Source organism: Arvicola amphibius, chromosome X (genome assembly GCF_903992535.2).
Source record: "Arvicola amphibius chromosome X, mArvAmp1.2, whole genome shotgun sequence".
Lineage (NCBI taxonomy): Eukaryota > Metazoa > Chordata > Mammalia > Rodentia > Cricetidae > Arvicola > Arvicola amphibius.
Genome location: NC_052065.1, coordinates 53,846,040 through 53,863,498, shown reverse-complemented (window position 1 = coordinate 53,863,498; position 17,459 = coordinate 53,846,040). Strand labels below are relative to the sequence as shown.

At 41.4% G+C, this 17,459-nt stretch overlaps 1 protein-coding gene across 1 annotated transcript; it reads right to left on the bottom strand.

The window, feature by feature from the left end:
• Positions 1–244: 244 nt before the first annotated feature.
• LOC119804269 (profilin-2-like) lies at positions 245–706 on the bottom strand. Its single transcript, XM_038315742.1, has one exon. It carries the CDS (start codon positions 704–706, stop codon positions 245–247), a length of 462 nt encoding a protein of 153 aa, XP_038171670.1.
• Positions 707–17,459: the final 16,753 nt, after the last annotated feature.

The window sequence follows — 17,459 nt, the reverse complement described above, 5'->3', positions numbered from 1 at the left end:
ATTTTATGACTGGAGGTCAGCACAATATGAAGAACTATATCTAAGTGTCATGGCATTAGGAAGGTTGAGAATCACTGGTCTAAAGGAACTTTTCAAGCTACGCCCCTCTCTTCATCCCCAAAGACATTTACATGCCTTAAAATTAGGTATGGTGTCTTCTTCATGCCTCAAGAATAAGCTCATTTAATAGGTGAAACAGAACTGAATTCAAATGGCAGGTGAAACACAAGGTCATTTTATTTACTTAGCAGTGGGAAATTTGTTTAAGAATGGCCTCTCTCATGTAGCGTGCTATCTCAAACGCCTTGAGATTGAGAGGTCCTCCTTCAGTCCCCTTTTTCCCCATCACCACAAGGTACACAGATCCCATCTGAACTACTGTCACAGCCTGGCTACCTCTGCTTTGACCTTTGGTACGCAGGTCCATGCTGTTGTTACCCTCGGTGAACAGGTTGTCTCGGATTAACAGGCATTTGATCCCAGCAAGGGTGACTCCCTGGAGAAACAGCTTTTCTCGCTGGTCTTTTGCCAGTAAGGTCTGAACTTCTTCCTGGGTCATCTGGATCAAGTTGCCTTCAGGGGAAGAAGCTAATATCCAGGGTGGACAATTGGTGACGACTGCTGCATCACTGCAGATCTCCGCCTGTAGGAACAATTTGATGCAGTCTTGCCAGAAGTCTTGGCTCGTGTCCTTTGTGCACTGCATAACTGAAGTATGCTGCCTCTATAAGGGGAATGCCGAGCTCGCGAAGATTCGCCCTCACAGGAGGTTTGTGGACGGTTGCTTCCAGAAGCCTGATCAGCGAAGAGCAACCGAAGATTAGAAAGTCTACTCTACTTCTTAAGCTTTCTCTGAGCAGCCAGTTGGTGGAGGTCTAGGGTGAAACTGTGCCCCAAGCTTCCCGCTGATAGCTTTGAAGGAGAAGTGATGTCACTGTGGCTTTATGACTTTTGTAGCAGTCATCACTGGCCACATCATCAGAAGCCTCTGGCAGTAGCATTCTGGGGGCTGTCTCTAGGTGAGGGAATGGAGTAAAGCCACTCGCTCTCCCAATTACTATGGGTAGAACATCACCTTTCAATAAGAGTGTAGAAGATGAATATGTAAGAACTAAATTGTAAACTTGAGGGTAAGGCAGGACAGGAACAATTTACTATAATAAATTGTATGCAGTGGTCTTTTCTTTCGGGGACCTGAAGGTTATGTACATGCACACCAGTTCACATCTTCTAATGGGACACCACTATCACGCTCTTCTCTGTTTGTGGTTTCGAGCCTTTATGTTGCCCTCTAATGTACACTAACTTTCAATTTAGGAATGTTTACTCTCATCACTTGTTCAGCTAGTATCAAGCATTTGCTATGTGCCAAGCACTTTCCTGATCATTTGGGTAGTGGATTAAATAGAGAAACCACAGGAGTTATGGAACTGACTTTCCAAAAGAAAAAAAAAGATATTTATTTTCTCTTATGGAAAATATTTTATGAACCTAACATTTTCCTCTAACTTTTCTCATCCCTTCCCTAAATTTCCTACTCCCGTGAGGGGCCCTCTCTGAATTTTGACTGTCCTATATTCATTGGGAGGGTAGTCTGCTCCAATTTGCTTTAAAGAGAACCACTATAACGAACCACTAATACTAATGCTGTCAAAATCTGTGGCAGCTCTGAAAATTCATTCATTAATTCAGTAAGTACTTACTAATTACTGTAAGCTATTAATGACTGCAAGCCAAGCATGACTTAACAGGAAGAAAAATGAGTAAGAGATTGCAGATATACCTCTATCTTATAAAATGGCATTGATAACTTTGGCAAAAGAGGCAAAAGTAGAGAATGTTAGAGAATCAGGAATGGCTTTATTTTATGTAAGGTACTTAGATAAGGATTCTCTGATGCAGGGGCATTTGGTTAGAGATCTGACAGAGATAAGTCAATAAGTATGTGCATATCAGAGGGAAGAAAACATCCTAGTCAGGAAGAAATAGCAAATGGAAAGGCCTTAGGAGAAATGGCAAGGAATACAATATGAGCAAATAAAGAGAAAAAAAAAGAGTAATGGAAGACACAGTTGGGAGGTATTGGGCTGAACTCGTATTTATATCCTCACAGGCTGTGATTAAGCATTCAGCTTGTATTGAGATATGGGGACCATTATCATGTTTTATTCAAAATACTGACATCATTTTAGACTACAGAGTCTAAAAGAGTCTGTGCAGAGAATAGATTCTGTGAGAACTAGGGCCAAAACATAGAGACCAGCTAACATGCTGTGACAATAATCCAGCTAAAAATCCCAAGGCCTGGGCCAGGATGCAAGTTGAAAAATAGATTTGGAGCCCATTGCAAAGGAAGTGTTTGTTAAATTAGCTGTGTCACATATGAAACAAGAGAAAGATAATACCTCCAAGGATTTGGCTCTGAACAGCTGTGCTATAGTTTACAGATGTGTGTTCCTTCTGAAACTGTGATGAACCTTAATTCCAAATTCAAAAAATATTAAACCTTAGCTGTGATGGTGCATGCTTATAATACCAGTACTTGGGAGTCTGAGGCAGGAAAATTGAGCATTTCAGATGCAAACAGACTACATAGTTTGGCACTGAGTAAAACACACAACAACATTAACAACAAAGTTATTCGGAGACAAAGCCTTTACGAAGTAAATCAGCAAAGGAACCCTCATGTATGAATTATTGCCCCTAAAAGAGCTAATTTGAACTACATAGGCCATTTTCATTTCTTTCCCCTTCTTCCACATGAGTACAAAACATTCAAGATGGTCTGGAGTACAGAATACCCTGTCTCAAAAGCAAAAACCAAAGCAAGCAAGCAAACAAACAAACACATCAAAAAGAGGACCTGGAGAGATAGTTCAGTTGATAGCCAGAGACAAACAGGTGCATTCCAGACCCCGCCTTAAAAAATAAAATGGGCGGCACCTGAGGTTATCTTTTGACCCCCCCCCCACATGTGTGCCCATTCACACATGAACACACAGTGACACACAAGGACAATTTGAAAACAGAGACGACAGCATCCACGTCCCCTTTTCGCTAGCTCAAAGGACTCCAGAAACTAGAAATGCGGTGGGAGGAGAAAGTTACACTCGAGGACCAGCAGGTGGCAGAGGTAGGTGAAGGAAGCCGTCAAAGGCAGATCTGAAGGGAAGCCAGAGTACCATGGGAGCCACCCTAGCTAGCTTTAATGTCCTACCAGGGATATGTAAATGGAACTCTTGGTTTGAGTGCACAAGACTTGAGATATAAATTTAGGACTCCCTTATCAAAGAGTATGTATGAGCTGAACTTTAGAAGAGCCGGGCAGCTGAAGGGAAGGCTCACTTGAAGATGCACACAGTGAGCCTGCTTTCCAACAAGAGCTACGGGAAGAGAGAGCATTGAGTATCACTCAACAGTGTCAAACGTTGAAATCAAAATAAGTACCAAGAGGAAAGGGTATTAAGCCGCTAGAGTTGAATGGATATAAAAGACAAAGTAGAGAAGATGATTAGGAAGCTGAATTTACTGTTCACTAAAGATGATAATTAGAGAACTCTTTGGAGGTTTGAACAATGCAGGCTGTGAGCCTCCTCTTGAGGTTTTCACTAGGGAGATGACAGGAGACATATGAAGGTGGAGAATAGAAGGGACACACCTTTCTGTCACTCAAAAATTATTCAATATGGACTAGCCCAATGTCTCATCACAGAAGAGCTCCCTAGAAACCCAGCTGCCAGCATAAGACGGCCTATCGTGTTGGTATTGTGCCCTTTTAACAACAGTGGAGTGCAAAAAGGGCTGCACTAGTCAAATCCCTGGTTCCAGTGTTGTTGTTGTTGTTTGAAACAGTCACAACTTGCTATGTGGTCAAGGGTTTCCTGGACTGTTGGTTTTCCTGCTTTCACCTCCCAAGTGTTGGGGGGAACAGGCATTCACCACCATGCTTTTATGCAGTCCAGGGGTGGGATCCAGGGCCATGTGTATGCTGAACGCCCGGCAGCTTCTATAACAAATGAGCTGCATCTCTAGACTTGGAGTCTGGAGTCTTAAGAACTGTGCCAAACCTTGAACCCGAATCAGAACAGTTAGCTAGCAAAATAAAAAGGCACTCGACAGAAAGTAAGATGCCGGTATAGCTATGCACAAAGTGTCTTGATAGGAACTTTTGTTAGGATCAGGAGATGAGACTTTGACCAGAAGCAGGGCTAAGAAATTTGAATCAGAGGCGGCAGCAGCTGGAGAAGCAGCAGGGGGCTTTTGCTGGCAGCATCTGTAGTCATGAACCATTTCATGGTACCCCAGGTAAGGAAAAACATTGAGTTGGACTGGGGGTCAGGAACTCTCTACTGGTGTTCATCGTGGATTTCAGGCACACTGTTCTTTACTTCTCAGGTTGCTCTTTGACTTCCAGCGCCCATATCTATGTTTGCTTTCGAGACCCTCTCGGTCAAACTGTGCTCTGCTCTCTTCCCCAGGACCGATTTGGGAGCAGCAGTGGAGCTAAAACCGGTGGTTTGCGTTCCTATCTGTTACATATTCGGTGAGTGCTTGCCACTTTCCTGCAGGTGCCTTCTGACACCTTACAAACTCCAAACTGGCACTCCTCGCCATCTTTACCTTAACTTCTTCAGTTGGTAACCACCTCCATGGTGCCACACCCTGGTAAGTTTCTTTCTCCAATATTTTCCCCCTCCCTCCTTTGGATACCCCCTGTCTCTAAACAGGCTGCCCAGATCCCCATTCTGCCCCCAAGTTAAGTGTATGGGTCTGAGCATCCCTCTAGTCCTAGCCTGGCAGTCCGAAAGAAAGCAGATAAAACTGAGTGCACCTAGCTCAGCTCTACTGGGGAAAGAATTACACAAGATAGAATTACCAACTCAGTTGACACTGTTTAAGCCTGCCTGTCCTTTAGAGCTACTTCTGTTCCTCATATTTTCTGACTCTTCCTTCCCAATCCCAGCCAACCCCTATATATTCTAAGTCCTTCTCCCTTCTGACAGTTTAGTTCTCTCCTTTAGGGCTGAGGAACAGTGAAGACTTCATAACTAGCCTGTGGTTAGTATTTTTCATTGAATATTAGAGATTAGGCCCATGCTAATTGAAGCCTATATTTTAATGAGAGGAGTATGAGGTTTAGAAGTTAGCAGACTTGGATTAGGTGTTGCTTCCCCTAATTTTTAAACGAGGCCTCTTCTCCATTTTTAAAAACTAATCATGTTATGCTCATGTGGTGGACTCAGACTTTGTCTGATGCAATGGGTAAAGCAAGAACTCCGGAGTTTAAACTTCTCTTTATCCGGTTCCCAGTTCCCTCAGGACTCCTCTCTGTAACTGATAACTGCCTCCAGCATTACCCTTTCCTGGATCCTCTCATTTTCAGTTGCTGTTATTTACACTAGGTTTCCTGGCATGGTCTAAGGGATATTGGCACCATAAAAGAGCAAAGGTCCTTCAGTTCTGCTGTAGTCACTCTTCCTCCAGTTCACGTGGACTTGGGCCACTGTATGTACCCAGCCCAAACTCAAGTCACTTGAATACACAGTTTGTTTCAAATCTTGCTCAGGCAAAGAGGAGACAGAGAAGCTGCCCTATTTTTGAATGTTAGAATTTGACTATTCCCTGTGTGCACAGATGGGGATGGGTTAAAGCTAAAAGCTGGCTGGTAACTAGAAGAAAGAACTGGTGCAGAAAAATAGTAATAGCAGTTGACACATACTGAGTGCTTAGCTATGTGGCAGGCCTGGTGCTCAATAGTTCTCATGAATTTGGTCTTCATTCCTTAAAAATACCACAAAGGATATTATTATTATTATTATTCCCATAATAAGATAAACAAGCAGAGGCCCATAGTGATAAAATAGCCTGCTTAGTAAAGATAGGAGTGCTTAGTTTTAGGTTGATATAAAGATAAGATTCCTGCTCAAGAAAATTGATACCATGACATATGTTTGTAGATCATTAGTTTATATAGCTTTATAAAGTGGCCAAATGCAAATATTTAGAATGAAAAAGACATTTCTTCTTCTAATTAACGTCCAGCCCGTGGGCATGATTTCAACTGATATGTCAGTTTTGCCCTGTTCCTATTTTTTTTCCGAGACAGGGTTTCTCTGTGTAGGCCTCAACTGTTCAGGAGCTTGCTCTGTAAACCAGGCTGGCCTTGAAATAATGATCTGCCTGCCTCTGCCTCCCAAGGGATGGGATTTAAAGGCATGTGCTACCAAACCCGGCCTTTTAAAATCATCAGCATGGAGTTATACTACATATATTCTACTGTCTGAAAGATTGGTCCTTTTCTCCCTTGTAGTTACAGATAACACCCATTGATGTATACTATTTGGTTTTACTAGCATACCACGATCTTTTCTTGACGGGGAAGTTTTAGATTTTGGTATTACCAATACCTTTTTATTCTAATGTATGTAAGTTTACATTTTGTTGCAATAGTTATGCAAGTAGAGTTTCTGGATAATAAAATACTCATTTGTTCAGCTAGATAGTATTAATTTATGTACATTCCTACCACCTATATGTGAAAAAAAAGAACTGTCTTTTGAAGTTAAAATTTAGGGTTCAGTACCATTATCACAGTATTTTATGCCTGCCATAGATTTTATTGACTCTGTTGTTGGAATCAACTTTGTTCTTTATATTTTCTCTATCCTCATTATTTCAATGTTATGTCTTACTGAGTTGTTAATTACCTGTATTGGAATGGAACCCTATTGATTAAGATTTATTCTGTTATCAGTTATTAAACTTCAAATAAAATTTAGAGACTAATTGTGCATGCTTTGACACCAGACTGAATTCACGTCTCAACTTTGATACTTAAATAACTTTGTGATCTTGGGCAGTATGTAACCTCCCAGTGCTGCAGTTTGGTTGTTTGTTGCTTAATTTTTGTCCTGTAAATTGGTTTTTGTCATAGTCCCTATCTTGCAGGGTCATTTTAAAAATTAAATTAATTAGTACTTGTAAAAGTGCTAAAAAATGGTTCTTGGCTTTTGACAGATGATTGACGCTTCCAATAGCTATCATCATGAATTGTGGCTTATGGAAGCTTAGTCAGAGCATCTGACCTCTTGTCTTAATTAAGTGAAGTGATGAGAGATACAAATCATTAGATAGAAGGATTATGTAAAAACTCAAATGAGACACTACTATAGTTTAAAAGCAAACAGCATCTAATTCCAGATGAGTATGAGAAGTGTAAAATGAAGAAAGCTTTATGGTATTTAAACTGAATCTAAAGTATAGATCAGATCAGCCTCTGGAGAAGTAAGAAGGACTCCCTGCCAAGAAAATTTGAAGGGTATAAACTCAGAGTAAATCATTAAAGCAAATCATATGCTGTATTTAAAGAGAAATTAAGTTGCAGTGATAGATTTTTGTAAAACAGAATGAACACTGAATGCTACAAAGAGGAATTTCAACTAGATTCTACAGAATTAAAAATCTAGAATTACAGAATTCTACAAAATTAAAGAATTAGCGAAGAGCTGTTAAAAACAACGTGGTAGCTTACACCTGTAATCTCAGCTGTAAGATTTCCAGGATTTAGGAGCAAGCATGGGCTAAATATGGAGTACTGGGCTATCCTGGAATACAGAATAATATCCTATCCAAAGAAGGAAAAGCTATTAATGGGAGGACAGAGACCATGGAGTAGAATCTACTACTGATGTTTCAATAAATGGCCATGCAGCCAGACTACTTTCTAAGTATTTATGCTTCTACCCTAAGTGAGTGCTCTTCTCAGCCTTGGTCAGAGACATTTCTTTTGCAGTGAACAGTAGATAATGCAGAAATTCATGACTGGTCAAATGGTGAGAGTAGGTGACTGTTGAGTACTCAGCCTTAAACAGGACGTCTGTATCACCTCTCTCAAGGCCCAGGAAACATTGTGGGGGAGGGGGAGGAAAGATGGTAATAGGCAGAGAGTGGGAGAAACACTATGAAATATTATCTATTGGATATGACCTGGTTTGGTAACTATGAACACACAGCATCTGTGGTTATCTACAGAAGACTGGTGCCAAACATGGACATGCAAAGGGGGAGGATAGTTGGGAAGTGAGCCAACAGAGGGATTTAAAATGGTTAATGGGGTGATATGGTCACATTTGCATATGTTCATGGAATTATAATATATATGGAAAAAACATATCATCTTCAAGTAGGGATAATTTGACTCCTTCCTTCATTCTGTTCTTTTTACTTCATTTTTCTTGCTCTAGCTGAACTTTGAGCACTACGTTGACTAAAAGTGGGGAGAGTGGGAACTCTTGTTCCAAGCTTTTGAAGAAATGCTTTCAAATTTAGTTTTTCCAATTTGATATAGCACTGGTTATAGGTTTGCTATACCTAGCTTTTATTTCACTGGGATATATACAGAGTCCCGATATGTAGCCCTAGCTGGTCTGTAACTTGCTATGTAAGCCAGGGTACCCTGGAATTCACAGACATTTGCCTGCCTCTGCCTCTCAGGTGCTATGATTAAAGGTGCAAGCTACGGTGCCTGTCTCCTTAGTTTCTTAAGGAGTTTTACCATGAAGGGAAGTTGAAGCCTTATCAAGGGCCTTTTCTTATATAATTTTTTTACTAATCTTTTCATATAATATATGAACAACAGGGAATACTTCATCTTTAGGAGACCACACTAGCTGACTAAGTTGTAGCTTGTTCTTTTTGTTCTATATTATTAGCAATCATTTTATTTTTTGACTATGCTTCCCCATTGGGTGTATATGACCTACTTTGCCAGAAATTAACCTTTTTGTTATATGTTACTTGTAAGGCCAGTTGAGGATCCATTTGGAGTTCTCTCAGACAACTGGGGAGAGCCTTATGCCTTCTTTAATTTTCTGCTACTATTTGTGTGCCATCTGCTGGGGTGTGTCAGATTCCCATTGACTTAGTGACTTTTCTTGGTAGCATGGAAGACAATTCCTCTGTGTTCACTTTCCTCCTTGTAGAATGTACACTAATTAGAATCCAAGTTCTGGTGTCTCGGTGGCCTCTCTGATCAACAGGACAGGTGAATTCTTGGAGCTATAGGATCCTTTTAGATAACTGTTGTTCCTGGGACCTAGTTGATTTAGGGACAAGGAACAAAATATTGGTTGTCCTTCTACCCCTTATATCCTCACTGGATTTGGCCCCCAAGTATAGTTATTGGGCAGTATAGAAGGTCAGTTGTATCAGAATTGAAGAAAATTGTGGTTAAACTTAAGGTGTTATCTAATACTTAGACACAGTTTGTTAAGGACAGGTCTAAACATAAACCTGGTTTCTGTTAAGATTTAGTTTCCTAATTACAACTAAGTATAAACTATAAGCAGTTATGTTAAGACAACATAAAATCATTCCTTCAGCAAGTTCTTAGCTAAGCTTAGCCTATTGGGCGGCTGTAGCTGTAGCTGTTCCCTATAAATTCCAGTTACACTATTAATTAAAAGGAATGGGTGCCAATTTAACAACTTAATTTATGGGGACACTTGTAGTCTAATCTATTCCAATGTAAATGGTATCTGAACATAAGCACATGGAGACAACATACATACATGAAGGCATATTTAAAGATTAAAAATCAAATTTTGTGTCATTTATCAATTTTTAACATAATTTCTTTATTGATTCTTTGGGAATTTTACATCATGCACCCCAATTCTGCTCACCTCTCAATCCCCTCATATCCTTCCTTCACCCCTGAAGCGCTCCCTCAAAGAACACTTTCAAAACCAATAAAAAATAAAACAAAGCAAGCAAGCAAATAAAAACAAGAGCAAAACACAACAAAAAAACCAATCAAACAAAAACCACTTTGACTCTCCATCTTTCCCACCTCTCCAACACCTCATCATTTGTCCTGGTGGCCTCGGGAGCAGTGTATCACACAGCACACCCTTTTGTCCAGTTAACATCACTAGCACATGCTCATTGTAACGAGTCATTGGTCTGGTTCAAGGCCTCTGGTTTCTGGTACACTTTCATCACTGGAACCTCACTAAAACTCCTCTGGAATATCTGAAAGCTGCCCTGAGTCATGGAGATCCTGTAGGTACCGTTCCACAGGACCAGTTCCTTCATGAGCTCCAGCAGGTCCTAGGTTGGGTAGGCAGATGTTAGGATGGGCCAACCCAGGGCCTGGCTGTGGGCCTGGGTGGTAGCTGAGCTGGTCAGTCCAGGCTGATTGGGAAGCCCACCTCAGGTGAGGTGGTGGAGCCAGCTTCCCTACACTCAAGTAATCAAGATCAGCTCTCCCTTGCCCTGTAGTGAGGGATGGGGTCCATCTCTCCAAATTGCAGGGGTCATCTCTCCCGTGAGGGTCAGGATCAGCTTTCTTGCTGCAATGTCCAGTGAGAGGCTGGGCCAGCTTTCCCAGGGGCAGTGAAGGATGGGACTGGCTCTGATTTCATCATGCATGGTTCTTAATGGCCCCCTGAAGTGACACGGGCCACAGATACCAACACAGAACCCAGCTATAGCTGGACTACGGACCCAGATATGGCCCTAAGTAGCAGACCCAGCCAAAGACATCCTGGCTCTGGGTAGAAGCACTGGCCACTCAGATCAGGATGGTTCTGGCTGCGGCATGGCCCCCAGATACCAAAAAGGCCACAGGTTTTGGCTCCAAGCCCAGGCTTCTGTGTGGCCTTTGATGGCAACATGTGTGCCTCAGATTTCAACACAGAACCCGGCTACGGTAGGACCACAGACCCAGACATGGTTCTTGGCAGCAGCTGGGTCTGAATGTCGGCTCTGGATGTCACCAATGCTCCAGGTGGCAGTGCAGGTCCACTCAGATCAGCATGGCCCCAGGAGCAATGTGGACCTTGGACACCAACATGGCGCCAGACCTTGGACGTCCACATGAACTTTGATGATAACAGGAGCCTTGGACAGCACACAGGCCCTGGCTGCAGTAGGGCCATAGTCAGTCCAGACATGGCCCTCAGCTGCAGCTCTGGCCCAGACAGTACCATAGCATTGGGTAGCAGCGCAGGCCACTCAGATTTGCATGGCCCTGGCTGCAGCAGTTAGATGGTTAGGTAATATTTTTCACAGTCCTAATCACTGTTTATCCCAAATTTATAATTTGAAATAAATGTCTCAGTATAAATTAAGTAGAAAACTTGATTTTAGAGATACACAGGCTAACCCAGTCACTGATGACGCTTTAAGCCAGCTGATCAGGCACCAAAAGCTTGTCTATTTGTTTAGACTGATTTATTTTTATTTTATGTGTATGAGTGTTCTATCTGTGTGTATGTATGTGTAGCATGCATGTTCCTGGTGTCCACTGAGAATAAAAGGTGATGGATCTCCTGAACTGGAATTGCGGATAGTTGTGAGTTGTCATGCAGGTTCTGGGAACTAACCCAGGTCTTCTGTAAAAACAGCAAACACACTAACTGAGCCACCTGTCCAGCCCCAACAGTTTGGTTTTGAAATAATTTCCTTTTTAAAAATTTAAATTGAATAGGATAAAAATCTTGAGAAATTCCGCATCCCCCCCCCCCCGTTTTTGAAAGAGGATAGGGCAGGTAAACAACCAATATATTTTGTATTGCAGTGTCACAATTATAAATTTAAATTTGTCTCAAAATGCAAAATATTAACTACTATTATTTTAAATCATTTTATGTGGCTATTGGCAACATAGACATTTCTATTTCTATTACATACAAAGTAAGTCAACTAGATTTTGAGTATTATTGCTTTTGGGATTATATATGCTATGTTTTTTATCATGAAAAGAAAATTTAACATAAAGATCTTTGACAAACATATGTATCAGTTCATATATATCACAGCCTTAATAAAAATCTTAAACTTAGCTGGGTGGTGGTGGTGCACACCTTTAATCTCAACACTCAGGAGGCAGAGGCAGGCAGATCTCTGTGAGTTAGAGGCCAGCCTGGTCTACAAGAGCTAGTTCCAGGATAGGCTCCAAAGCGACAGAGAAACCCTGTCTCGAAAAAAAAAAAATCTTAAACTTACCATTTGTATGTGTCTTACGGTTTCTATTGGTACGATGAGACACCATAACCAAAAATCAAGTTGGAGAGGAAAGGATTTATTTGGCTTACACTTCCACATTGGTGATCATTGCTAAAAGAAATCCTGACAGGAACTCAACAGGACAGGATCATGAAGGCAGGAGCTGATGCAGAGGCCATGGAGGGGTGCTGCTTACTAGGTTGCTTCCCCTGGCTTGATCAACCCACCTTCTTATATAACCCAGAACCAGCAGCCCAGGGATGGCACCACCCACTGTGTGCTGGGCCATCCCCCTATTGATCACTAATTGAGAAAATGCCTTACAGCTGGGATCTCAAGGAGGCATTTCTTCAGCTGAGGCTCCTTCCTCTGATGACTCTAGCTTGTGTCAAGATGACACACAAAACCACCCAGTATAGTATATAAGAATATTTCTGAAAGATAAATGCATAACAATCAATCTAATAAAAACTTGGTGTGTATTATTTGATACTTGAGATGCTTTGATTAGTACAAAACATTTTGATTTTAATTTTATTTTGCTTACGGGTTTTTTTGGGGGGGATATTCCTGACTGTCCTGGAACTCACTGTGAAGGCTCATCTTGAGCACAGAAATCTTCCTGCCTCTATCCCACGAGTGTTGAGATTAAGGGTATACGTAATGAATCTTTTTCTGTCCTGCCAGCCAGATCCCAAATAATGACTTGAAAACTTATTAATGATGAAAGCTTAACCTATAGCCTAGGCTTGTTCCTAATTAGCTCACATAGATTAACCCATTCGTATTAATCTATGTTCTATCACATGGTGTCAACTCTCTTCCATCTTGCACCTCCTGTTTCCTCCCTGTGTCTCTTGGCACCTCTTGCATGTCTAGATTCCTCATTCTCTTCCTTCATTTCCCCAGAAATCCCTCCCATATCTCTTGCCTAGCTATTGGCTGTTCAGCTTTTTATTGCAACAATTGATTGCAACGATCACAGTAATACATCTTCACACAGTGTCCAAATATCCCACAACAGGCATGAGCAATCAGGCCTGACTTATATGAGTATTGCATATATTACAGAATATATATATATAGTTACCCATGAAATGAATTTTTAATTAACTATTATTTTTATTCCCAGAGCCTTTATTGGAGGAAATATTTTCAAAATCCATTTTATCCAATCTAAAATTTCATACTTTGATTCTAATGAGTTTTATATATAAATAGTTCCATTTTGAGATTTGTATGAAAAATTACCAGAATGAAAGATACCATTTTATTTTTTTTTTTTTTTTTTTTTTTTTTTTTGGATATTCAGAAATTTTTTTTTCTCATGGTTTATTTTTTTTTTATATTTAAAAATTTCCATCTCCTTCCCTCCTCCTCCCCCCTCCCTCCCCTCCTTCTCCCCTTTCTCTCCCCTCCTTCTCCCCCTTCCCTCCCCTCCCCTCCACCCATACCTCCCCTCCCTCCCTCTCAAGGCCAAGGAGCCATCAGGGTTCCCCACTCTATGCTAAGACCAAGGTCCTCCCAACTCCCCCCAGGTCCAGGAAGGTGATCGACCAAGCTGAGAAGGCTCCCACAGAGCTCGTCCATGAAGAAGAATCAGAGCCCAGAGCCATTTTCCTTTGCTTCTCAGTCAGCCCCCGCTGTTGGCCACACTCAGAGAGACGGGTTTGGTCGCATGATCCATCAGTCCCATTCCAACTGGAGTTGGTGATCTCCCATTAGTTCTGTCCCACCGTCTCCATGAGTGAACGCACCCCTCTCGTTCCTGACTTTCTCCCTCATGTTCTCGCTCCTTCTGCTCCTCATCGGGACCTTGGGAGCTCAGTCCAGTGCTCCAATGTGGGGCTCAGTCACCTTCCCCATCTGTCGCCAGCTGGAGGTTCCCTCACGGTCCTGACTTTCGTTCTCATGTTCTCTCTCCTTCTGCTCCTCATCAGGACCTTGGGAGCTCAGTCCGGTGCTCCAAGGTGGGGCTCTGTCATTTTCTTCATCTATCGTCAGGTGGAGGTTCTATGGTGATATGCAAGAAATTCATCAGTATGGCTATAGGAACTGGCCTTTTCAGGCTCCCTCTCCTCAGCTGCCCAAGGAACTAACTGGGGGCGTCTCCCTGGAAACCTGGGAACCCCTCTAGGGTCAAGTCTCTTGACAACCCTCAGGTAGCTCCTTAAATTCAGATATATGCTTCACTGCTCTCATATCCACCCTTCCTATATCCCAAGCACCCCATTCCTCCGAGCTCCCCCCGCTCTCCCCTTCACACTTTTCTCTCCCCATCTTCCCTTGGCCCAGTCTTGCCCAACCCTCAAGTTCCCAATTTTGCCTGGCGATCGTGTCTACTTCCAATATCCAGGAGGATTACTATATCTTTTTTGGGAGTTCACCTTCTTATTATCTTCTCAAGGATCCCAAACTTATAGGCTCGATGTCCTATAATCATGGCTAGAAACCGAATATGAGTGAGTACATCCCATGTTCATCTTTATGGGTCTGGGTTACCTCACTCAGAATAGTGTTTTCTATTTCCATCCATTTGCCTGCAAAATTCAAGATGTCATTGTTTTTTACCGCTGAGTAGTATTCTAGCATGTATATATTCCACAGTTTCTTCATCCATTCTTCCACTGAAGGGCATCTAGGCTGTCTCCAGGATCTGGCTATTACAAATAATGCTGCTATGAACATAGATGAGCATATGCTTTTGTTGTATGATTGGGCATCTCTTGGGTAGATTCCCAATAGTGGAATTGCTGGGTCCTGGGGTAGGTTGATCCCGAATTTCCTGAGAAACCGCCACACTGCTTTCCAAAGTGGTTGCACAAGTTTGCATTCCCACCAGCAATGGATGAGTGTGCCCCTTACCCCACAACCTCTCCAGCAAAGGTTATTATTGGTGTTTTGGATTTTAGCCAATCTGACAGGTGTGAGATGATATCTCAAAGTTGTTTTGATTTGCATTTCCCTGATAGCTAGGGAGGTTGAGCATGACCTTAAGTGTCTTTTGGCCATTCGAACTTCTTCTGTTGAGAATTCTCTGTTCAGTTCAGCGCCCCATTTTTTAATTGGGTTAATTGGCATTTTACCGTCTAGTCTCTTGAGTTCCTTATATATTTTAGAGATCAGACCTTTGTCAGTTGCAGGGTTGGTGAAGATCTTTTCCCAGTCAGTAGGCTGCCTTTGTGTCTTAGTGACAATGTCCTTTGCTTTACAGAAGCTGCTCAACTTCAGGAGGTCCCATTTATTCAATGTTGCCCTTAAAGTCTGTGCAGCTGGGGTTATGCATAGGAAACGGTTCCCTGTGCCCATTTGTTGTAGAGTACTTCCCACTTTCTCCTCTATCAATCTCAATGTGTTCAAATTAATATTGAGGTCTTTAATCCATTTGGACTTGAGTTTTGTGCATGGTGATAGATATGGATCTACTTTCATTCTTCTACAGGTTGACATCCAGTTATGCCAGCACCATTTGTTGAAGATGCCCTCTTTTTTCCATTGTGTACTTTTGGCTCCTTTATCAAAAATCAGGTGTTCATAGGTTTGTGGTTTAAGATCCGGGTCTTCTATACGATTCCATTGGTCAACTTCTCTGTTCTTATGCCAATACCAAGCCGTTTTCAATACTGTAGCTCTGTAATAGAGTTTGAAGTCAGGGATGGTAATGCCTCCAGAAGTACCTTTATTGTATAAGATTTTTTTGGCTATCCTGGGTTTCTTGTTTTTCCATATAAAGTTGATTATTGTCTTCTCAATCTCTGTGAAGAATTTTAATGGGACCTTGATTGGGATTGCATTGAATCTATAGATTGCTTTTGGTAGAATTGCCATTTTTACTATGTTGATCCTCCCAATCCACGAGCAGGGGAGATCCTTCCATTTTCTGGTATCCTCTTCAATTTCTTTCTTCAAAGACTTAAAGTTCTTGTCATATAAATCCTTCACTTCCTTGGTTAGCGATACTCCCAGATATCTTATGCTATTTGTGGCTATTGTGAAAGGTGATACTTCTCTGATTTCCCTCTCTGCTTCCTTATCCTTTGTGTATAGGAGGGCGACTGATTTTTTGGAGTTGATCTTGTATCCTGCCACGTTACTGAAGGAGTTTATCAGCTGTAGGAGTTCTTTGGTGGAGTTTTTGGGGTCGCTTATGTATACTATCATATCATCTGCAAATAATGAAAGTTTAACTTCTTCCTTTCCAAATTGGATCCCCTTGATTCCCTTATGTTGTCTTATTGCTATTGCTAGAACTTCAAGCACTATATTGAAGAGATAAGGAGAGAGTGGACAGCCTTGTCGTGTTCCTGAATTTAGTGGGATAGCCTTGAGTTTCTCTCCGTTTAATTTGATGTTAGCTGTCGGTTTGCTGTAAATAGCTTTTATTATATTTAGGAATGACCCTTGTATCCCTAATCTCTCCAAGACCTTTATCATAAAAGGGTGCTGAATTTTGTCAAATGCTTTTTCAGCATCTAATGAGATGACCATATGGTTTTTTTCCTTCAGTTTGTTTATATGATGGATTACATTAATAGATTTTCGTATGTTGAACCAGCCCTGCATCTCTGGGATGAAGCCTACTTGATCGTAGTGGATAATTTTTCTAATGTGTTCTTGGATTCGGTTTGCCAGTATTTTATTGAGAATTTTTGCGTCCATGTTCATGAGTGAGATTGGCCTGTAATTCTCTTTCTTGGTTGAGTCTTTGTGTGGTTTAGGTATCAGGGTAACTGTAGCTTCATAGAAGGAATTTGGCAGTGACTCTTGTGTTTCTATATTATGAAATACCTTAAGGAGTATAGGTATTAGGTCTTCTTGGAAGTTCTGGTAGAATTCCGCATTGAAACCATCTGGTCCTGGGCTCTTTTTGGTAGGGAGGTTTCTGATAACAGTTTCTAATTCTTCGCGACTAACAGGACGATTTAGAGCATTTACCTGGTCCTGGTTTAACTTTGCTATATGGTATTTATCTAAAAAACTGTCCATTTCTTTTACATTTTCCAATTTTGTGGCATACAGGCTTTTGTAGTAAGATCTAATGATTTTCTGAATTTCCTCTGTGTCTGTGGTTATGTCCTCCTTTTCATTTCTGATCTTGTTAATTTGCGTGTTCTCCCTCTGCCGTTTGATTAGATTGGCTAAGGGTTTGTCAATCTTGTTGATTTTCTCCAAGAACCAGCTTCTTGTTTCATTGATTCTTTGGATTGTTTTCTGTGTTTCTATTTTGTTAATTTCTGCCCTCAATTTGATTATTTCCAGTCTTCTACTTCTCCTAGGTGAGTCTGCTTCTTTTTTTTCCAGAGCTTTCAGGTGTGCTGTTAAGTCACCAATGAGTGCTTTCTCCGTTTTCTTTAAGTGGGCACTTAGTGCTATGAACTTTCCTCTTAGCACTGCTTTCATTGTGTCCCATAGGTTTGAGTATGTTGTGTCTTTGTTTTCATTAAATTCAA